This window comes from Melanostigma gelatinosum, assembly GCF_949748355.1.
Source record: "Melanostigma gelatinosum genome assembly, chromosome: 2".
NCBI classification, from domain to species: domain Eukaryota; kingdom Metazoa; phylum Chordata; class Actinopteri; order Perciformes; family Zoarcidae; genus Melanostigma; species Melanostigma gelatinosum.
In genome coordinates this window covers 18,099,394-18,121,924 of record NC_136635.1, presented here as the reverse complement: position 1 = coordinate 18,121,924, position 22,531 = coordinate 18,099,394, and the positions used below count along the sequence as shown (strand labels likewise).

The following is a 22,531-nucleotide window of genomic DNA, read 5'->3' as shown; positions in this document are numbered from 1 at the left end:
AGTTTCGGGCGATGCCACTCAAAAGCAGCAGCGTGCGTGTAAGTAAACAATGACCGTGTGTGAGGGTGAGTGCGTAGCAGCGCTCCCTCCGCTCATACCCCCGTGTTTCTGCTCCCCTGGTGGCTCCTCCACTCACCACCCACCTCTCCCTCTCTCTCTCTCTCTCTCTCTCTCTCTCTCTCTCTCTCTCTCTCTCTCTCTCTCTCTCTCTCTCTCTCTCTCTCTCTCTCTCTCTCTCTCTCTCTCTCTCTCTCTCTCTACGAAAACACTTTCGGGAAAGAATAAAGTGTTTCGTGCGCTCCGCCAGTCTTTACTCGCAGCCAAACCGTGGCCTAGCAGGAAGAACGGCCCGACTATGTGGAGAAAGAAACGGGCGCTCGGGGAATCCGTGGCTTGTCTCGTATTCCTCGTGACGCTCGTCGATGCTTATCGATGTAAGTATGGACGTGTTTTTTTTTTGTTTTTGTTTTTTTGCGGTTTGCATTTTGGAATTCGGAACAGTTCGTCTGTTTCCTGCCAGTGCCAGTTCAGGACTCTTACAATCTTTTTTTTAAGCAAACAGACAAAAACAATGAAGTGTGGGGGGGGGGGGTCATGGACAACATGACCTGCTTGTTACAACAACCAGGAGTAATTTCTGGGAAATAACTGTTTCGCAATGACCTTTTTTCCCCCAATTCACAGAAGAGTAATTCAATTGTCCACTTTGTCCATGCAGGCATCAGCCATCTGTCAGGAGGACTTGGATTCCTGCTGGGATCAGTCATGTGTTGTTATAATGTAGCTGTATTGTATTAATCACACATGTGAGAGTATCACTGCCACGTTACTGGTTTGGTTGGTCCTGATTGTTGTGTTAGAAAACAACACTGATAAAACAATACAACGTTTGCTGCACACTGTGTGCGTTTTGTATCTATTTCTCTCTCTTTAGTCCTGAGCCAGAGCACAGCCTCCCAGTTCCTGAGCAGGCACAGGAGAGCCAACTCTCTGTTTGAGGAGGGCAAGAAGGGCAACATGGAGAGGGAGTGCATCGAGGAGCTGTGCAACAAGGAGGAGGCCAGGGAGATCTTTGAGAACCAGCCAGAGACGGTAAGAGAAGAGCAGCAACCAACTGATCCGAGGGGACGAGAAGGAAGAAGTACATTCAGAGATGGATTGAGCGGTGAAAGAAAATCCAAGCGACAGATGGCAAAAAAGAGCCACTCTGTGTTCCAACAGTCCAAAACCTATAGACATATTCCATTTTTCCTTTGCACCTTTCGTTTTCCTTTAGTATAATATAGAAAAAATTAAACATACATGCATTTGTATTATTGTATTACTATATGGACGTTTCTGTTTCAAACAGCAGTTATTCAGAGCACAGCTTTGTCTTCCTGTCTTTATTGTCAAATGTGAACTTTCAATCTTTTTTTTCCAGGAATACTTCTACCCCAAATATGTTGGTAAGTTTGCAGAATGTAGTGTGTCTCTTGTTTGTTTGCCATGTTTCAATATCAGTTCTGTTTTGCCTTTACTGGTCTGTTCTGACAAAGAAAACTCTGTGTTGCAGTTTGTCTGGGTTCACACCGTGTCGGCATTAACAATCAAAACTCAGATCCCATCCCGTCAGATCTTCGCACCTGTGTGAAGGGTGAGGGCCTTCTGATTATAAATGCATTTTAATGTCATGAAGTCTGGAATGCTGATAAAGGTTAATGAAATGCTTATGTCAAGGCTCTCATTAAGGTCATATGTGTGTGTGTCTGAAACTGTTTGTTGCACGGCAGAGATCAGTAACCAGTGCACACCGCCGCCATGCTACAAGGAGGGTTCAAAGCGCTGCGTGGACGGACAGGCCTCCTTCACGTGTGAGTGTAAACCCGGCTGGAAGGGGCCGCGCTGTGACGAGGGTAGGTTCTGATACGTCATTTGGGATTTTAAATATTTTCGTGCAACTTTTAAAACAGGCATGTCAAACATTCTGTGTCGAAATTTTGTTCTTAAAATTAGGCTCAGAATTCAACTTAAAACGGATTCATTGAACCTTTGGAAATGATTGAACTGGCCGCTGATAAATGTTGTTGTGTAATGTGTTGTCTGGGCAGACATCGATGAGTGTTCAGATCCGGAATTCCCTGCGGGATGTAACCAGCAATGTTACAACTTACCCGGTACTTTCTATTGCACGTGTGAAGAAGGCTACTTCACCAATGACAAAGTCAACTGCGTTGGTAAGACTCCATTCATTTCAACAGCAATTTGTGCAGCTAAACTGCAGTAATGTTATGAATCATTTCAAGTTTGATTTCAGTTTCATCAAAGGACAGAAATGTACAGTTTTCATGTACTTTATGTGTATTATAAATATGGAAGAGGGACATATAGTGCTACTAAGCAGCTGAGCAAACACATGTTTGTGTATTGTTTCTTTTTATTTTCTCATATGGGCTGTGGAACACACACTCCATAGCAAACTCTCTGCTGTCCAGCTGTTGTGCTCAGGGCCTGAACCTTTTGTTATTTCTAAAGCTGACCTGAGGTGACCTCTTATGTAACACAATATGAAAAGTTTTTAACATCTAAAAATATGGTCCACCAGTCTCACATGTCTGAGCTGTTAGAACTTGCTTACAGTTTGTAGATGACTGTTGTCTCATTTACGCATATTTCTATTCGTGGGAAGTTCACTCATTGTTTATCTTCAGTGTGTTAAGGCTTGTTCAGTACAAAGTCTTCACAAACATGGAATGACTCAGTTTGGTAAATTTGCTTTTCCCCCTTTTTTTTTATTGGCCGGGATATTTAGGAGCCCATACTTAATATTTTTTAAATGGAATCATATATTTGTCCATAAAATGTCAGTAACTATTGAGATATGACCCTAGAATATATTGTCAAATTGCTCATTTTGTTGGCCAAACAATATAAAAACAGAGTTGCGAAACTTGAACCAGTGAATGTTTTTTCTCTCTCTTTGCTTTCTAAATGATTTAAGCAATTAGATCATCAAACTGGTTCGTGGGTCATTTTCTTCACCAACATCTTGTTTCTGCACCACATTGAAGGAGACTGGCATGAGACCTGAGAGTTGCTGGTTTAACCTCAACTGTATTCTGTTCACAGCTTATTGCTTGTTTGCTAGGTTTAATTTTACAGTAACATATCTCATGAGAGCATGACTCTCATGAACTCTCACCATGGAGAGGTTTTCAAAATAGGCTCTGCTTGCAGCTGCATTTCAAATTTTTCTAAATGTAACTTTTACAAACTAATGGTGTCTAAAAGCATGGAATGGAAGTGATTGTGGTTTCGGTCACATTTATAAATTTTATCCAAAACTACACTTGCAATCAACACCATATAGTTTATATTTGCAAATAAATTTTTTTAATCAAGACCAGCTTCACATTTCCACTCTTTTATTTACTGTTTTCCAGATATCGATGAATGCCGGATGTATCCCAGTATCTGTCAAGAACCGGCTAAATGTGTCAACATGCCGGGCATGCACGAGTGCCAGTGTCCCCTGGGTTTCAATTATAACTCAATTTCCAAGACCTGCAACGGTGAGACTTAAAAAAGCTGCCATAGACATTGAACCAAAGATCACTGCTGTAATTCTTTCTTTTCCTGTCTTTGCAGATATAGATGAGTGTGAGTTGAATGTGTGCGAAGGGACGTGTATGAACACTGTGGGCAGCTACGGGTGCCACTGTGATGGTCGTCAGGGTCTGTATTTGGCGAAGGAAGAGCGTTACTGTGAAAGAATCCCTGTTTGTGTGGAACTGTATGACCACACACACCCTGAGATGCTTTACCTGGGAGAGCAGTTCGGAGGCTATGTCATCTATCTGCTCTTCCGTCTGCCGGAGAACACAAAGTGAGGATCTATCGCGAACACACCTATAGTGTACTTATTTTATTAAAGGATCATAAGTGTTTTTTTATGGCTTTTACTGCATTTAGTGCAAAATAACAATGAGTCAAAGCATAAAAATGTATATTTTTTGGTAACTTCCAAGATGGGAGTAGATGAGTATCAATCAATACAGCTTAAAGCTCCATCTCCATCAAGTTCCAGACCTCTAGAAATCGATTTGCAGTTACATTCGTACATAACTACAGTTGGTATACTGTGTAAACTAATCTCTGTCTTTCTGTTTGTTAGGTTTGCAGCGGAGTTTGACTTCCGTACATTTGACCCAGAGGGAGTTGTGCTGTACGCAGAGTCCTCGCAGGGCTCGTGGTTCATGTTGGGGCTAAGAGGCGGTCGCATTGAAGTCCAGTTTAAAAACCAGCACACGTTCAAGGTCACCAGCGGAGGAAAAGCCATCAATGATGGACAGTGGCATGTGGTAAGAATGACTTTAAAGTCCAGTAATCCCCTCCACATAATCAACATCTTCCCCTATGGTTAACATAGTGATAGCCGAATGCTAATACATAAACCGAATTGATGAAAGGCGGGCTGTGCATAACTGTGTGCTCTACGTGAAACACGCAGATCTCTGTGGATGAACTGGAGAGCAGCATCAGTGTGAAGATCAGTAAGGAAGCTGTGATGAGCATCAACAGCCCTGAGAGTCTCTTTACTTCAGTTAACGGCAAACTGGAGACCAAGGTCTACATCGCTGGTCTGCCCAACCGGACTGACGTCATCAAACCTGTAAGCAGGTGGTCTGAAAGCACGCACACACAATGAATCGTACTTTTTCGACCCGTAGCCACGTCTAATGAAATCCCCTTCACAACGTTGTGAAATGAATGTATCGGGATTTACATTGGACCGGCTCCAAGCCAGTGTTGTTTTTGCTCAGTGTGTGTATCCATCGATCCATTAGATCAACCCTCGACTTGATGGCTGCATTCGGGGCTGGAACCTCATGAATCAGGGAGCATCTGGGGTAAAGGAGGTCATCCAGGAGATGAAGAGTAAACATTGCTTTTTGAATGTGGAACGAGGGTCTTTCTTCACTGGGGCAGGACTGGCACACTTCAACATTGACTACAGTGAGTAAGTTAAGTTGTACTTTATTAATTCCTTTGGGAAAGTTTGTCCTCTGGTCACAGCACAGTGTTGCAGGACCAAATGTAGTTTTGAGCTTGGTGCCATGTTTAATGATAGCTTTACTAAACTAGCATTTTTTTGGGGGGGGGGGGGTTAGGGTCAGCACCCCAGAGAAACGTGTGAACAAAGGGAGCATAGAATTCCATACAGACAGGCCCAAGTTAGTGGGTTTCGAACCAATACCTACTATTTGTGGTAAGACCAGCTCAGGTCTTACGAGACATATATGGTAGGTTCTACTGAAGCTGTTACACCTGTGTATGTACCACATATTCCATATCATGACAATACCTGTCAGGGCTTTAGGAACACAGACTTTCTGAAAGGGATGGTTGGTATTTTTTAAATTGGGTTTGTATGAGGTACTTATACACAAGCAGGGTATTACCTACTGTAGATGGCGGCATGCCCCAAGTTTGGAGAAACAGACAGGAGTACCCGGCATGGGAGCAATATAATATACTTCTGTGGAGGGGAACAGCATCAACACGCATTTAAGCCACCTGAAAAGGCTCACCTAACAAAATAGTATGAGTTGAATGTAATGCTCTCTTCAAGGCCAACAGAATCCAAACGTTTTACCTCGCAGGACAGAGCCGCTGGCCTACCGCATACAGCTGCCTTGATCGCTTAGTTTGTGGTATCGTGTGGCTTTAACACAAACTAAATAACCGATCGAGGCAGTGGTAACCCATTTGAAATATGTGATTTTGAATATTCAAAGTTCTTAAGTGTTGAGTAGACGGAGAAATATGAGATCCTTCAAATTTGGTAAAAAAAATGGAAATGGACAACCTTCCTAAATAAATGTGTTTGTGTGTAACGTAGGTGATTCTGGGAGTTGGAATGTCGATATAAAGATGAACATACGTCCGTCCAGCAGCACAGGTGTCCTCTTTGCTCTTGTCCACCACAACACAGTCCCCCTGTCCATTGCTGTGGTAATGCAGGGAGACGGAGATGCTGTGAGTTCATCCACACTGCAGTTGGAAATAAACACGTGTATCTCTGCATGTCTTCCCAAGCACACGCGATTAAACTCTGTGTTGTTATTGACCTCCATGCTCCAGAACTTGCAAGTGTTCCTGGACGGCGTCTCCGTGGCAAAGCTGGACTCACTGATGTTGTGTTACCCTGACCGGCTGACAGTGCAGCTGAATGTGACTCCCTCAGAAATCCAAGTCTCAGCTAACTCCTCCACTGTTACCTACATGAAGGCTGATGCCCTGCAGGAGGCACTGGAGCACCTCAACAGCACTATGCAGAACCCCATCAGTACATACATTGGTGGGATACCAGGTTCGTTTATCTTTTAAGGAAAAGTACAAAAGCCACTCTTTTGAAGGTAACTATGAGCAGTATTTATGAGCTGTATACGGTCACCATTGAATGGCCAATGTGGCTTCCTGCCTAAAATCATTTCAGACCTCATCTATTTATAAGAAAGCTTTCTCAGAAATGTTCTCATTCTGGAGAAGAAGTTCAAAGCAAAGCTAATTGTAATCTTCCCTTGATTGTGCTGTCACATCGTAACTGTAGGCCACTCTCGCCAGCGGCTCTGTGAGTGTACTGAGGCATAATGGTGCTTTGAGCTAAATGCTAATGTCAGCATGCTGTCATAGTCACAGTGACAATGCTATCTTGCTGACGTTGAGCAGGTATAATGTTGACCATTTTCACATCTTAGTTTAGGGTGTTAGTTAATGTCTTCATTCATGGACACAATTTACATTTTTGACCAGATGATGGCGATATATTGAAAGTTAAGGGATCAGAGTGATGACAATTCATCTTGAGGGGGACATGACTTGTCTGTACCAGATTTCATGGCAATGGTTGTGAAGATATTTCCCTTAAATTCAAATGTCACCTTCAGGGTGGAGCTAGATAAAAGCCAGAGGATCACCAAAATCATCAGGAGACAAAATAAATCGCATCGTAAACCATCCAACGGTTGTTGAGATATTTCAGTCTGGACCAAAGTGATGGAACAACCGACAGACCGATATTGTAATCCCTGGTGGCTCGGCTAAAACAATGTATGAGTTACCTTTGCTCCCTCCGAACAAACATGCGGATTGTATGACTTAATGAGTTCAGCAAAGTCAGTCTCTCGTGGTTGTTTTGCCGAAAACTAAAGTACATTCATTCAGTTTTCGCCTCCCTTTTACATGTTAATGTGTTTATTTTGTTTTATTTATTTATTGTGCAGCATGTTACAACCTTAGTAGTAAAGGGGCTATATTTACCACAATTTCATTATCGTCATTTTCCCTGACTGTCTCTCTTTCAGACGATGTCCCGTTACCTGCCACCCCTGTGACGGCCTTTTACCACGGCTGCATGGACATCGCTATCAACGGCCAGCAGCTGGACTTCGATAACGCTCTCAGCAAACATAACAGTATTAAGTCCCATTCTTGTCCCCCTGTGTCTGCCCCTGAGCGTCACCCTGAGGCAACGCACCCGCACAGAAAGTGACCTTGAGTAACATCACATTGAAAAGCCCAGCACACTAGGCAGCATCCCACTGCGGCCACATCTTGGGATATTTTGGAAAGAGAGACTTAGAAGATGGGAGGGAGGAGGGGACGAGAAAGAAGTGACAAGAAGAGGAGACAGAGGTAGACGATTGTAGACATTTTTGTCGACTTTCTCCGACGGGTTCATTGTAAGCTCTGTATTATGCTTTTCATCCATACAGTATTATTGTTCCTGTCCAGGCAGCGTTATTTTTTTTTGAGTATTTTCTTTAGTGAGGCACAACAGAAGCTGGCTTGCCAGTGAGCGAGCAGAAGCTCGATGGCTGGATGACGTAGTTGTAGCAGTTTGTTGCAATGAATTAAATGCTTTCCAAGAAATGTTTGAAAAAGAGCTGAGCTCTGTAGCACACATACCATGTGTTGAAAAGAGGTGGTTATGTTTGTGTAGAAAAATAAACAAATGGTCTCTGTTGACCAGGCTTTGAGACCACCTGCATCTTTTCCCCTGTTGTTGACTCACGGTACTGTGTCTACCTTCCCTTCAATTGTGGTTTCTTGGGAGGCAAACGTCTTGGAGACAACTAGCAATTGTGGTGAAAACCACAGAGGAGGAAGCTCAAGCCTCCAGGCTTTCCATCCAACTCTGTTGCATTTTTTTTTGGTTGAATTAGCATCCCGAATTGGAGGTCTGCCTTCCTGAGCTGGTTTAGGAGCCTAACGGTTAGAAACATGGTTTATCATTTGATTGTTCCCACAACCCAACATTGGTTGTCTCCAGCTGTTTTACACTTCTCAGCCAAAAGGCTTTTCCTGGTTGGATCCGTGTTCAGAATTCACCATGTATATAAAACAAGCCATCTTTAATATAATACTTAAATGTAGTTGTTTGTTTTAATAAAATGTGGTCAAAGCAACCTGATAGTGTTGAATTTCAACAAAACTTGCATCAGTGCATCTATCTGCCCTCTTGTCACAGCCAGTGTGTGGCCAATCCATCTTTCCTCAGTCCTTGGTGACACAGCAAACTCGTATAGCAGTCATTTTCAAAACAGTGTGACCCGGTTGTGTTGTTGTTTAACATCAAGTGATTCCTCCTTCTTTTCTGCAGTGACGAAAGGAAACATGGTTCTGCACCGTCATGCTCCACTCTGCCACAATCACTCCATTAAACTAGGTTGTCAAAATCACAATGATACTACAGTAATATATTGTAAAAGTTTGAATTTTTGGGAGATCACTGCAATACTTGCTTGAGGGGTAAATACAACATATTTGTTTATAATACCCTTCATTTAATCAATAGTGCTGTTCTTAAATCATTCAATGTTAGACTCTGGGTCCATATTTAAAAATGCAATACATCAATATAACCTGAAAAATGCTTTTTTTTTGTTCAACAGTAATATAAAGACAATTTTAAACAATGTAATGCTACAACCTGTCAGGTACATTACACACATTCTGATTACTACTCTTTTGGGGGGTTTCATCTGGATTTCGCAGTGTGTGATGAGGATTTCATTCTAACACCCTGCATGATAAAAACATAGTTCAACACGTGACACACAGGTCTAATCATGTCAAGTCAATAATGGTCCAAGACAGAAATGGGGAAATCAGCAGAGGACTGATATGGGCTGAATTGTAAAGACGTAGGAGAGATTCAGAGAAAACAAAACTGAAAGAAAAATTACTTGGAAAAAGAAGTCTAAAATAAACTGCCCTGAAGGGTTTTTAAACTGTGACTTCTCTGATCGCCCCATTAAAGTAGAGGAAGATCTCAGATCCTTTACTTAGGACTTAATTAAATAAGTGATACGACCAACATTCAAAACCACTCCAAAGAGCCAAGGAACACATACACATTATATGCATTATGCAAAACGGTGCCTTGCAGAGATTTATTGCATATGTATTGTTAGATTAGCAGTAATGTGCAGGCAGTATTTTAATGGTGACTTTACTTACTGTTGGGTAGTTTCATCTGTAGCACATTTTAATTTGATCTATATGTAAGTTGATTTAACCGTCTTCCCAGCAACACATGAACTAATTAAAGTGAACTTAACCAACTGAAACATATACAGTATATATATAATTATTATTTTTTGTTTTTCCTTACTGGGGCCATGTTTAAGCTGCTTTACTGTTCATTCTACAATCCCTCGGAGAGTTTGAGGAGAAGATACAAAACTCATGAAGACAGGAAACGGCGTCATTACACGCACACACACATCTACACGCACACGCACGCAGAAGGAGGAGGGAGGGATGCATCGCTACAAACTCCTGTCTGCACTCTTCAGTGCGGACTCCCCCTCCTGAAGCAGCAGAGTGGGCACTCGGTCCGGCCAGAGAGGGCTCAGTACAAGACAGGAGGGTCAACCAATAAAGTACACACCGCTATGGGGGACGGGCTGAACCGCACACAGAAGAGGACGGTCGCTTAATTCGCCAGTGTGCTGAACGAAATGCGGGAGAAGCACACGACAGTTTAGGTTTGCAGCGGTCCGCGGCAGTGGGTTCGCATCAGAAAGTACCTGAATACCTGCAGCGTGGTTCGCTCCAACGTCAGCCTCGGCTCGGTGACATTGGGAGACGAGGAGCCAGAGAGGTGCACGGAGAGACTGCAACACGGGACAGGATAAAGTTTCTCAAGCTTGGCGCAGACACAGCGGTGAAACAATGCGGCTGACCCCGACGATGTCCCTCTCATCGGCAGCCCTGCTGACCCTGCTGGTTGTCCGCTGGTCCGACAGCAGTAAGTAAACAATTAGGTGACATGCTAGGTGGCTAGCTAGCTCGCTAAGTCCCCTTTGACGTTTGTGTTGTGGCTGATGATGAAGCGTGTTGTTAGGCATTAACTGTAGATGTTTCGCAACCTTTTCTGAAATGTTTTCGTTTTTGTGAGCCAAAAACAGTGCTTGAACCCAGAGTTGTTTGACCTTCTCCTGTTCTTTCGGGTTAAATTAATGTATTTTTTGGGGTGTCTTTCTTTTCTTTCTTTTAGTTTCGCTGTCTCCCCAAGAGGCGAACCAGTTTCTGAGCAGACAGAGGAGAGCAAATCAAGTTTTCGAGGAGACAAAGCAAGGACACTTGGAGAGGGAGTGTGTGGAGGAGAAGTGCAGCAAAGAGGAGGCCAGAGAAGTGTTTGAAAACGACCCTGAGACGGTGAGTCTAAAGTTGTGGTTTTCAGTCCGACGTTTGAATGCAGCAACCGAAACACAACCACAACACCTTCTCGTTCTCCACTGAGGTGCTGCGGTCTGGTAACTGATCAAGACACATGTTACCACTTCATAATGCACCCAAAACTAGACGATATCCACTAGAAAAAAACCGGTCGGTTGTTTACATCATGTTCATATTGACTGTAAATTGATGACTGTAATGCAACAGTAGACTAATGATTCATTGGCTGGGCCGCTGGTGTTCATGCTCCAAATAAGTCCAGAGAGCTGATGGCTGTCAGTGCACATAATATTCCCATGTCAAATGTCAAAGACTTGGCATGTTTTGTTGTGTTGTTCCCTCTTATTCCTATTCAATGTTTACCAACAAACAAAATCCGTCACACTGTGTGTATATTCAGGAATACTTGCTGCAGATTAGTTTCCATTCGACCTTCATGAATGCACAGATTAGCCTTTCCATTCGTGTAAGATTATTGAATATGTGCTGCATATGCCAAACAAGCCCCAAAGATATAAATGACGTAACGTGTCTTAAAAACGTGGAATGTGGGCTGATGGACTTTTTAACAAACACCTGTGCTTGCACATGTGAATGTAAGCTAAGTTATAGTGTGGGCCATTTACAGTGCAGACTCTTGCCTAGCTGTCGAAACGTACGAGTATATCCTGTCGTTGTCGAATGTTTGCTCAACCGCTTGGTTTGTAAGTGAGAGGTTCGATGCACCGGTCATGCTGCGCTCTTCAACGATCGCGTCCACTCTCGGATGTTTTGCCGTCGTGAATTGTAGCAGCGAGAGAGTGAATGAGGCAATCGATGACTCAGAGATTACTCGTAAGATTAGCCAATTGGGCAGACATGGAGGCTGAGGGAGGATTAGAGCGAAGTTGAGCTGGGTTCAGAGGAAAAGGGGAAGGCAGGTGACGTTCCGTCTTAGTTGAGTTTGAATCAGCTGGACTTGCACCACCGTCAGCACAGCATTGTGTGTGTGTGTTCCTGCAGGTTTCTACCCCATCGTATCCCAAAGCTGCAGACTCATTCACAGCTGCATTATTTAGTCTGAAAGAGCCCGTCTCTGACTCTGCATTTTCCTCTGCTGCAGCTTTCTGGCTCTGCAGAGAGAGAGAGAGAGTGAGGTGTTCCTTGATACTCACGATTATCTTTGGCAACGAGTTTCTGGTATCTCACTTGTGAGTGAAAGAGTAAGAAGGTGTCGCAACTGATGTAAGGATTATGTTTGGTAATAACCCCAAACAAGCTTTAGGACCACACTGCGTCTCAAACAAGCGTAACTGGCCTTTTACAAATAATCTTTTGGGACTTTTGTCTGACAACTGATTCTTGCAAGAGTGTTTTTCCACCTCAGCCTGCTGCACCTGGATCCTACTGCAGCAGCAGTAGTTCTTTAAAGTCTCCATATGCCTCCGGAGCAGATCTTCCCACCGGTAGATCATCCCCAAATTCTGACCTACATGTGGAGGAGGGCTGCAGCCAGGAGGCGGGAGGGATGCTACTACTATCAGGAATGCAGAGAATCCTCAGGGAGCCTTTGGCAAAGGGCCGCACCCATTAGAGCGAGCACACAGACGCATTAATCTCTGTGTCTGTGTGATCTCTCGGCGCAAATTTAACACACCGACACATCATGTCAAAATGAATGACTGTTTGCAAGTCTCTTTTCACTCCCATGAGTTTGAGCACCGAGATCAGGCATGAAACCAAATCCTAGCTTATTGTCAAGTATTAACGGAAGCCCCTCTACTAATCGTGAGCATTTATTTAGATTTCCTTGTTTTTGGTTTTTGTTGATACGCCTGCATAACTTTATCCCTCTCTTTCCACCCCTTCTCCCTAATTTAGGACTACTTCTATCCCAAGTATTTAGGTAAGTTTATCGTTCTAAATAAAACATATGATTGATGAAGACTGATTATATGTCGTTAATCTCTTTGTCTACATCTTTGTTTCTGTCTAGCCTGCATGGAGAAGTTCGGAGATGCTGAGAAAAAGAAACAGGATCTGATCACATGTGTTCACAGTAAGTTTTCTGCCCTCTTATCTGCGAATGGCAGTATTGTAGACAGGTTGACCGAGGGTCTTTTTCTCCTCTGTCTTGTCTTTTCACTGTGCAAGTATTACTACATCCAGAGAGAGGCACCTGGTTGTAATGTGGGGTTGGGCTGCACTGCAGTATCACTGCTCTGCATCACACTGTGGCACACACGCTCTCTCTAAGCTGAAGGAGAAAGCTGCTGAATTTCTTTGGCAACTCCGTTTACAGTTTTTGCAGCGATTCTGTGTCTTAGTGTGCTATATGCGCGTGAGCCCAGGTGTCTGTGCGTAACATTGCAGCACTTTGCTACAGTGATGCAGCAGATTGGTGAATGAGTGACGCACCCCTTCAGTTGTCACTCTCTCGCTCGCTCACTATCTCTGGGTGACTGCACCAGTGTCTTGGTAAGTTGGCACAGCAGAGGAGTGACGTGGTAAAAAAAAAAGTCTGACGTGAGTGGAGCACAGGATTTGTGCTGCATCAGGATACAAGGGACCAACCCGGCTTCATTGCTATTGGCTGAGGAACCTCGGGGGGGGGGGGGGGTTCCATGACTCAGCTGCAGCATCATGACACGGCAGCTCACCATCTATCTCTCTCTCTCTCACCACTTCTCTCTCACTGTAGATCTCTGCCGCCTCGGTGCAGTCTAGTGGTGGGTGGTAGCTCACGACATTCCACAAATTCCATTTATGGAATATTTAGAGCATGGCATGTTCTGGAAAGATACAGTCTCTGCACACAGCAGAAGCACAGCAGACGGTGTTTATTCTCCCACTCCTCCCTGTTTCTGCCACTATATGCTGCGCACCTGTGTAGTTCACGTGTATTGTTTGGCTGAGTTTCAATGTGCGTATGCCAAAGCTCTGAAAGGTTGCGTGTAAAACGCCGGATGTTTTATGAATGAAATGAAGGCATTTATATGTACAGTATTTGGCATCATTCACATGAGAGCTTGGCTCTCTCCTGTTTCCCTAACTTTCTTCCACCGCTGTCCTTTTCCCTCTCTCTGAACTCCAGCTAACATGCCCGGACTTGTCGAGCAGTCAAACTCCACTGCTGGGAAAAGGAAAGTGAACGGGGAGAGAAAATATCTACGCATGTGCTCACTTACACAAGCTCGGAGGGAAAGAGAGCTCAAGTGAAAATATTTCATAGAAAAGTGGGACAAACAATTAGAAATGTTGAATTACCATTTGATCTGAGATTTTTTGCGAGCTGGAGGTCAGGTATGCTGGGAAGGACGGAATTAGGGCATCTCCAGCAGGAGGGCTTAGTCAGCATTAGGCTATTTATATTGAACATCAGAGATGCCCTTCCCCTGTCTGGTATCCATTTACAGTTAAAACTCATTGGATGCATCTGGTTCGTGCAGACTCAATATTCACCTTCCTCTGCGTCTGTCTGTATTTGTTTTTCCTCTCACTTGAAGATATTCCGGACCAATGCTCTCCTTCTCCCTGTAATGCCAGAGGTACGGTGCGCTGCGAGGACAAAAAGGGCGACTTCCTCTGTCACTGTTTCACAGGCTGGGCAGGAGCCAGATGCGAGAAAGGTACTGTCATCATCGCTATGGGAGAGGATCTATAGTTGGACACTGTGCTAGAGCTCAGCAGAGGTTTGGATGTTTGCACCGTCACTCTGTGTCACATCAGAGACTTGGTGACCTTGCTCCTGACAGCCGGCTCCTGTCTCGTACACTGAGGGAAAGATCTGGCTTTCCATCACTTATATTAGTCGTATAACTGTCAAATATTGTCGTTGATGTGAATGTTTTTTTATTTTGACCTTGTTGAACTGTACTTCCAGTGTTTCTGTTCTGTTATCTTACAACTGTTGTTTCACATGCCTCTTTAATATCCAGCTGCTGCTTTTTATTACCGCTGTGTGAATGGTGTGTCGGGTCAATATGAACTGCATGTACGGGGAACTCGCAACTAATCTATTTGTCTCATCGGAGGTCAAAGCTATTTACTGTGTACAGACGTGAGGGGAGGCCTCCATTGAAAGTCAGAGCAAGGATTCCACTTTCACAAGGGAAATGTAACAAATATTCAGTGTACACTGTGAGGGAGAGGGAAACATGTTGATTTATGGCACCGCCGCCATTCCACACATTTCCACTGTGACTCATCCTGCCACCTTACTGTGAGAGGAAACCAGAGCAGACTCAGTTTGACTCGGTCCGAGCCTTTTCCACTTGACGACCGCACTCCTCCTAAACACTCGGCCACAGTGACATAGTGTGGCAGTTATTTGTGAGCCATTTAACAAAGTAGGAGTTCATTGGACATTGAGGTGAACTGTCTGAACGTACACCGTGCGCTCCTCTTCGGCATTTCAAAATGAGACTTGCGTTGAGTACAACCGTATCCTGAATTACTGTGGGACATCTTAACTCAAGCCTAATGCTGCTCTCAGCCCATGAGGATGCTTTCCCTGAGGTTCATGTCGACTGTGCCGTCATCCTATCTGCAGATGTTGACGAGTGCAGCAAGAGAAACGGAGGGTGTGACCACGCGTGCAACAACACTATGGGCAGTTACCGCTGCTCCTGTCACCAAGGCTACGTGTTGGTCGGACGCCACATGTGTAACGGTAAGTACGTCATCGAACAGCTGGAATCATGGCAATACTGTAGCTGCAAAGAACACGTTGTTTGACACATACCTTTTATTTTTGGTGCATCCACGTCAAACTGTATCTTAAATACAATGTTTCTGTAGTTATTGATTAAATATTTGTAATACAGTTGTGAGGATTTTGAATGGTTGAGGTCCCGTTTAGTAAGCCAATGGCAGTGTTGTTTAGTCTCGTGACATAATTATCATTGTGAAGAACAAATGGTTTAGTTAATGAATTAGGACTCTCGGACCCTTTGCCAGGTCCAACATTACGAACTCATATTGTGCAAGCAATCATTGTTTAAACCCACAGAAGTCACGATAAAAACATCCTGAAAATGTTGCACTTGATTGAATGGCACAGCCTCTAAAAAATAGTGTCTTCTGTGTCCCGTAAATATTTATTCCAGTGTAAATGGGACATCATTTCAGTGAGGGCTGGGTGAAGCGGTTAGTCACGCAGCACCAGAGTTTACTAGCATCTGTCTTGTGGCTGGTTTAATTTCCTATGATGTCTTTTCCTGACACGAATGAAGTACACACATAACCTCCTCAGCTCATGTGCTTTCAGCTGAGGAGTTGACTTCATAGTCTTCCTCGTTCTGTTGAAATCCTACCAGACTTTGACCCGTCCAGCTGACCACGTTTTGTTTTCTTTCAGATGTGGACGAGTGTGAGGACCCGGCCGTGTGTGGAACAGCACGGTGTGAGAATAAGGAGGGCAGCTACGACTGCCTGTGTGATGTCGGCTATGTCTACGACAATGAAACCAAGAGCTGTGTTGGTAAGTGTGTGTATATATACACACACACACACAAACACATGAGAACGGACTGAGGATCAGCTTCAGCCCCAGCAGGACTTGATGCAGCTGTGTTGTGGGGTCACGAAAGGAATGCAAAGACATTTGGAGAAACTCTGTGCACCGTAAGTAGGTAACAGGTCACCATCTCCATGCCTGTAGAAAAAGGGAAATTCACGGGGAAAATAAACACAGAGGCACCCTGGGGTTCACCTTCTCTTGGTACATACTGTTATTGTCACTTTCTTTTTGATCTCAAACAGGACCGAAATGGTTATTAAAGCAAAATAAATGAGGTAAAGACAAGATGCAGTAGTTATAATTCACAAACACACAGCAAGATACACCATAGGTTTACAGGTTAGAGACGTGTTTGTCTCTTTAAAGAGTCTTCTTCAACACACCAAACTCTGCTTTACACAGCTAATGATTTCAAAACACAATCAAAAGCATCATCTTTCATTTCATGAATGTGATGTCAAGAGTCCACAATGTACAAATATATTATTGTATACTGTATGATATTACAATACAAAATAAATAAATAAAAAGGAATCTAAGGTTTCCCAAGAGGCATTAGCAAACTGCTCAACATGCACTTTTCTACTAAAGCAATAGAAGACTGTCCAAGGCCAAAAACATGCTGCCTTGGTATTTAATACGATAACATAACAAGATAAACAACCACATCATCAGGCCTGTTGGTAGAAACATTGAGTAAGAATTTAAAAACCACGGTCATTAATCTCCCCTGTGCCCTGTTTTCCTCCGCAGTGGAAACCAGACTTTTCATAACCTCGGTGTCCCTCCTCTGAGAATTAACGTTAATTATAGCCGAAGTTCTCATGGCCATGTAAGGCTGTACACGGAGCGGGGAGAAGCCACCCAGTCGACGTCAGAGACCACTCGACTCAAGTGTTGTTTGCATTCTCTGATATGTTGACAGGAAAGGCATCAGATCCCTTTAAACGCTTGTGGAATAATGTGTTTTAGATCCTTTTTCTTTTTTATTCTTCCACAGGGACTCTTAATGATTCATGAACTCTCTGATTGCCTGTAACCCTTCGTACCTCACTCATGACTTTCATCTCTCCTCCTCTCTTACGTCTTCAACCTGCTCGATCGCTCGTCAGACGTGGACGAGTGCGATGCGGCCGTGTGTGCGGAGGAGTGTCTGAACACTCCGGGGAGCTTCCGGTGCTTCTGTGATGGTCGTCAGGGCATGAAGCTGGGCCGGGACCTCCGGAGCTGTAAGGTGAAATACATTAACTGTGGCAGATATCAACCAGCATATTTCATACTTCAGCCCTCACCGTTATGGTTAAGTGTGAACCGTAAACTACACCCTCGGCCTGTTCAAACCATGTTCAATGAGTCTAGTGTTGCATACACAAATGGTTCTCATGAGGCAGCAGCATGCATTATCTCTAGTTTTATGTTTGTGTTTTCACAGCCTATTACTCCCTGTATGTCGCCGTCTCTGGAGAGGAACTCTCGTTCCCTCTACCTCGGCCGCATGTTCAGCGGCGTGCCAGTGGTGAGGCTGCGTTTCCGCCGGAGGATTCAAACCGGGTGAGAAAATAATGTTTTCATGCTTAACAGTAGTCTCGTCACAGAAACATCACACCTTTTCTACATATATACCCTTGTTACAGTAAGTATAAAGACAGATAAATGATTAAATGGACTCCTCCGGCCTGCTGGTTGGTTTGGGTAAGGCTGTTAGTTTCACTAATGAGAAGACAAAGGGAAAGTTTTCCCTTTTTATTTCATGCTTATTCTCAATCATCCTTGTCATACGAACATACTTATTTAAATGCACGCTCTGTCACTGCTACCCACCTCCCAGCTTTTCTGCAGAGTTTGACTTCCGCAGCTACGACCCCGAGGGCGTGATCTTCTTCGCCGGAGGTCACCTAAACAGCTCCTGGATCGTTCTAGCGATGCACCATGGGAAGCTGGAACTACAGCTGAAATACGGCAGCGTCAGTCGGGTCACCAGCAGCGGTCCCATCGTCAATGACGGCCAGTGGAGAAAGGTTCGAGGTTTTTGTTGTTGTGAACAGTAATACGCAGTCTACATAAGCTGATTGAAGGCTTCTTTAAATGTCTTGTTTTCTTTTAAGATCTCGGTGGAGGAACAGGGGCGGAGTCTCGTGATAAAGATTGACAGGGAGGCCGTCATGAAGATTGCAGTGAACGGTGATCTGTTTACGCTCAAGAAGGGCATGCACGAACTCAACCTCACCGTGGGAGGAGTCCCTTTCAGAGCGGACGGCCTCGTCAACCAGGTGTTTATTTGTATGTGTGTTATCCCGAACACGTACCAACGAGAGATGTTCTTTACATAGTTCTCAACTGCTGTGATCGTCACATAGGTGAACCCCCGTCTGGATGGCTGTATGAAGGACTGGAGGTGGTTGATGGGCGAAGACACGTCCATACAAGAAACCATTCGGTCCAACGACAACATGCAGTGCTTCAGCACAGAGGTTCCTGGAGCGTATTACCCCGGCACAGGCTTCGCTCTCTTCAACATCAGCTATGGTGCAGTGTGTGTGCATGTGTGGGGGTGTTACGCGTAGCGTAGCTCGGGATTGCATATCTTTGCCTAATGGGTTCTCCTGGCAGTAGTTAGTCAATGTTCAATTTGTTTGGGTGAATGTTTGCTCCCGTCAAACGCCTACGGTTTGTTTGTCGATACAGTTCATGACCCGCTGTTCTCTCTCTCTCTTCCTGTTATCGTCACTTCAGAGTCTCAGAACCTGAGCGTACAGTTGACTCTGCGTCCGACTTCTGCGATCGGAGTGCTGTTTGCACTTGTTCACCAGGACAGAGTCCCTCTCTCCATCGCTCTGGCCGACTATCATCACGGCACTGATGAATGGCGAGATGTGAGTACTTAATTGCTCAACCTGTGTGTGTGTTTGTAATATGAGTTCCTGTGTTTGATCTCAACCTTTTTTGTGTGCTTTCAGTTCATTCTGGTATCTGTAGGTAATGTCATCGTTGCCAGCTCTCCCGCCCCCCTGTGTGACGGCGAGAGTCATGAAATCCACGTGACGATCTCAGGCAACCAAACCCTGCTGCTGGTCGATGGCCGGTCTGGACGTAGTGAAGACATCGAAATTCCTACTGACGTCCTGTCACAGTCCAGCGCCTTTATAGGAGGCCTCCCTGGTGAGGACACATTTAGTCGGTTGTGATTCATGCGGTGTATAGGGTGTTTTTTGTTTTTGTTGCAGTAAAAGTGTTTAGTGGAGATGCTAAGTCCTAAAATAATAGGCATGTAAAGCTGCCAGACATTATTCTATACTCAGGTGGAAATGAAGGATTCATAATTAATTTATAATGTGAGAAGCTTGTAATTTAACCAAAAACATGCACATTATTGTTGGCTGTTCATGTATCTTACTTCAGTGAAGATAAATGTGGCTCTCGAACGTGTCCAGAGATGAAACAAGTACTTGCCACATGTAGATTTTAAGATCGCGAAGCCACACTGAGCTGATCGATTGAATTAGGTTTTTCTGCTAATCCCTCTCTAAAACACTCCCATGCTTCCTCATGTCAGCAAAAAAAAGTCTTACTTAGGGAGTGATGAGGAGAAATCCAAAGTTGTCACTTCTGCAGTGACTGGCAGCTGATTAAATAACTCGGCATCCAGTATTCCCCAAACTGGAAAGAAATCAAAATAAGGATTTCGTTATTTATTCTCCTTGATGAGAAATGTCATGTGTACTTGATACAAAGTGCTGGTTAATGTGTTTGCTGAGTCTGACTGATTCAACACACAGACTAAGGGCTCCCACACATCTGCTGGATCACATGTTGTTGTTCCTTCCCTCAGATGTTTCCCTGGTGTCCACGCTGGTGTCGGCGCCCTACAGCGGCTGCATGGAGGTCAGTGTTAACGGGCGGTCTCTGGACTTGGACCAGGCCATCCACAAACACAACGACATCCGCTCACACTCCTGCCCCCTGCTGGACTCTCACCAGTGACCAGCGCATTAGTCTGCCAATGCTGATCCATTGGCAGTTCATTGAGGCAATGGGGATTTTTTTGTTTCCAATATATTGATAAAAGCTTTGACCAGTAGGGAGATGTTTTGGATTGGAATGTTTAAAAAACAAAAGCTGGGCCAGGCGTTTGTGGTTCAGCTGGAGCCTTATTCCAGGATCACGCTGTCCTATTACTGTGATGACACTGCTGTCTAGAGGCATATGCAGGGATTTTCACAGTAGTCCCAGTATCATGACTCAGTAACTTAGTCAGCCAATGAGCAATGTCCCTTGTACTCGGCAGAAGATATGGGAATAAATGCTGCACAACATTGCCTCAAGAACTGCCCATGAATCACAGCCTCTTAAGCCCACAAGAACACACAGGGCCTTATCTAGCGCCAATGGCTGGTCTTGGGTCAGCCTACTATGCCTAGCATCCTGTGCAGATCTGACTGGGACTTTGTAGGCTGTGACTCTTCGCTGCAGCAACTCAGCTGATAGAGCTGTGGTCATGTTGCTTACATCCAGTCCACATAAGGCCCTCGTCACAAAGCTTGAAATAATCAAGTGCTCATGTAGAATCTGATGAAATGAGAGAAAGGAAAAAAAAACCGGGGACCAGAAATCTAGTCAGCTACCCTACTCAGAGAAAATGTGTGACTAGGTGCTCAGATCTTCACGAGTGTTTGTCGCATAATGACTTTCGGGGTTGATCGGGGATTAAATCAATCTTATTTGCTCCCCTCCGTCACCACAGCAGGGGTGGCGTGGTATTAGGCACAACTTTGCGTTCTGTAGAAAACCCTGCACATTGTTGCAGGCAGCAATGGACTGCGTGTGAATCTTCTTGATTTCTTCTCGACTAAAGCGGCACTCCATGTCTGCCTGCAACCTTAACAATCAACCCACACTTCACAACAGCTTCCCTCCTAACCGGTGAATCACTTCACAAAGGTGCAGTGCTGTAACACACATGCAGCGCTAAAGCTTCTCCTGATACAATGGTGTACTCATTGCAGTTAATACACTATGCATTACCACCTGTGCATTTTGGAGTATTAGTCTTTTAAAGAGCTGACTGACACCCTGATTCTCAATCCTCTTCGATCACTAGCTTCATCACAAAGGCCCCTTCTTTCCCTCAGAATCACCCAAACACATAACTAATAGCTGCCATATACCGATCCGAGGATGCTAGATTAGTCTCAGAAGCACAGGGAGACAGGAAGGGGCCCTCACCATGAAGGAGAGAGAGTGAGCACTGCATCGAACGCACCACACAAGCTACTGAGAGAGAGAAAATAAAGAGTGCGCTGTAATATAGTGAATATGTAAATAATGTGACTGTACAATGCTTTGTAGAAGACAGAAAAAACACGACCTTATGCTCACTGAGGTTTCCTGCACATTTAAATTGAAACAAAACAGTAATCTTGAGTCTCTGAACTTCATCTGCTTCCTGCAAATGTTTGAGCGACAAATAAAAAACTATTTTCTTGAAGTAGAAGGTGGGTGAGCAGCAGCCAGGGATCAAAGCATCATACATCTTTAGGGACAAAAACAATTTTTATTTGATTTTATAGGTGCTGAGCAAATGAAAACGCAATAAAAACAAAGAATTACAGGAGCATTGTGACTGAGAATGCCAAAAGGGCTCCAGTGTTATTTTACTTCCCTCTAATGTATCATCTAGTTTTCTGATGAATGAATGCCAGAATATACAGCTTGACGAGTTATTATTTTAATTGTTTGTTTTTGTCATGTGTTGTATGTTGAACTTGTCTTTAGTTTTCACTTTAACTGCCAGTATGTGTACGATGCTGAGAGGAGTCTGCCTTCTGAGTTTTAACTTCCCTCAACAGTGAAAATCTTATTTAAAAATAAAAGCAGTTGTATGAACATTATAGAGTAAAATTGTATTTTCAAAAAACGCATTTGTCTGCTGTGTGGTTACTTCAAACGTGTCGTGTCTTGCTCAGTGTGTGACATGTCGTTAATGTTCTAAACTTAAGGTTTACCTGATAAGCTGGCTTTTTCCAATCTAGCTTTTTGGTTGAACAAAATCATTTAAATTCTCTTGAATTGAACTTTTTATTTGTAAGAGGAAGAAATTGTGTGATTTACACGTATAGTTCCTCTTCAAACACCTGCTTCTGGAGTGAAAGGAGTACTGGTTAAACTTTAAAACGTGGAAAGGAAAAGGTCAACATTTTAGGAAATACACTATCACTTTCTTGAGACGAGAGCATTGACACCACTCAAAGCATCGTGACTGGTGTCAATCCGCTCATTTAATTCTTGGCAAGCAAGCAAATATGC

The 22,531-nt window shown here is 44.0% G+C and overlaps 2 protein-coding genes across 2 annotated transcripts; both read left to right on the top strand.

The window, feature by feature from the left end:
• Positions 1-280: 280 nt before the first annotated feature.
• Positions 281-8,032, top strand: pros1 (protein S). The gene is made up of 14 exons (XM_079295379.1): positions 281-434; positions 935-1,092; positions 1,424-1,448; positions 1,556-1,636; positions 1,773-1,895; positions 2,091-2,216; positions 3,423-3,551; positions 3,628-3,865; positions 4,154-4,340; positions 4,490-4,651; positions 4,827-4,995; positions 5,882-6,018; positions 6,124-6,352; positions 7,347-8,032. Exons 1-14 carry the CDS (start codon positions 356-358, stop codon positions 7,532-7,534), a joined length of 2,031 nt encoding a protein of 676 aa, XP_079151505.1. The 5' UTR covers positions 281-355; the 3' UTR covers positions 7,535-8,032.
• Positions 8,033-9,853: 1,821 nt separating this feature from the next.
• On the top strand, positions 9,854-22,136 carry gas6 (growth arrest-specific 6). Its single transcript, XM_079284931.1, has 15 exons — positions 9,854-10,297; positions 10,547-10,707; positions 12,589-12,613; positions 12,704-12,766; positions 14,214-14,336; positions 15,260-15,379; positions 16,067-16,189; positions 17,341-17,462; positions 17,661-17,779; positions 18,057-18,246; positions 18,334-18,498; positions 18,586-18,754; positions 18,962-19,101; positions 19,186-19,387; positions 20,058-22,136. Exons 1-15 carry the CDS (start codon positions 10,222-10,224, stop codon positions 20,207-20,209), a joined length of 1,950 nt encoding a protein of 649 aa, XP_079141057.1. The 5' UTR covers positions 9,854-10,221; the 3' UTR covers positions 20,210-22,136.
• Positions 22,137-22,531: the final 395 nt, after the last annotated feature.

Excerpts from the sequence above, each read along its gene's own strand:
- pros1 (XM_079295379.1), top strand. The coding sequence starts at position 356 with ATGTGGAGAAAGAAACGGGCGCTCGGGGAATCCGTGGCTTGTCTCGTA. Across the intron at positions 1,093-1,423 it reads TTGAGAACCAGCCAGAGACG|GAATACTTCTACCCCAAATA; the intron begins GTAAGAGAAGAG and ends TTTTTTTTCCAG. Across the intron at positions 2,217-3,422 it reads TGACAAAGTCAACTGCGTTG|ATATCGATGAATGCCGGATG; the intron begins GTAAGACTCCAT and ends ACTGTTTTCCAG.
- gas6 (XM_079284931.1), top strand. The coding sequence starts at position 10,222 with ATGCGGCTGACCCCGACGATGTCCCTCTCATCGGCAGCCCTGCTGACC. Across the intron at positions 19,102-19,185 it reads GCACTGATGAATGGCGAGAT|TTCATTCTGGTATCTGTAGG; the intron begins GTGAGTACTTAA and ends GTGTGCTTTCAG. Across the intron at positions 19,388-20,057 it reads CTTTATAGGAGGCCTCCCTG|ATGTTTCCCTGGTGTCCACG; the intron begins GTGAGGACACAT and ends TCCTTCCCTCAG.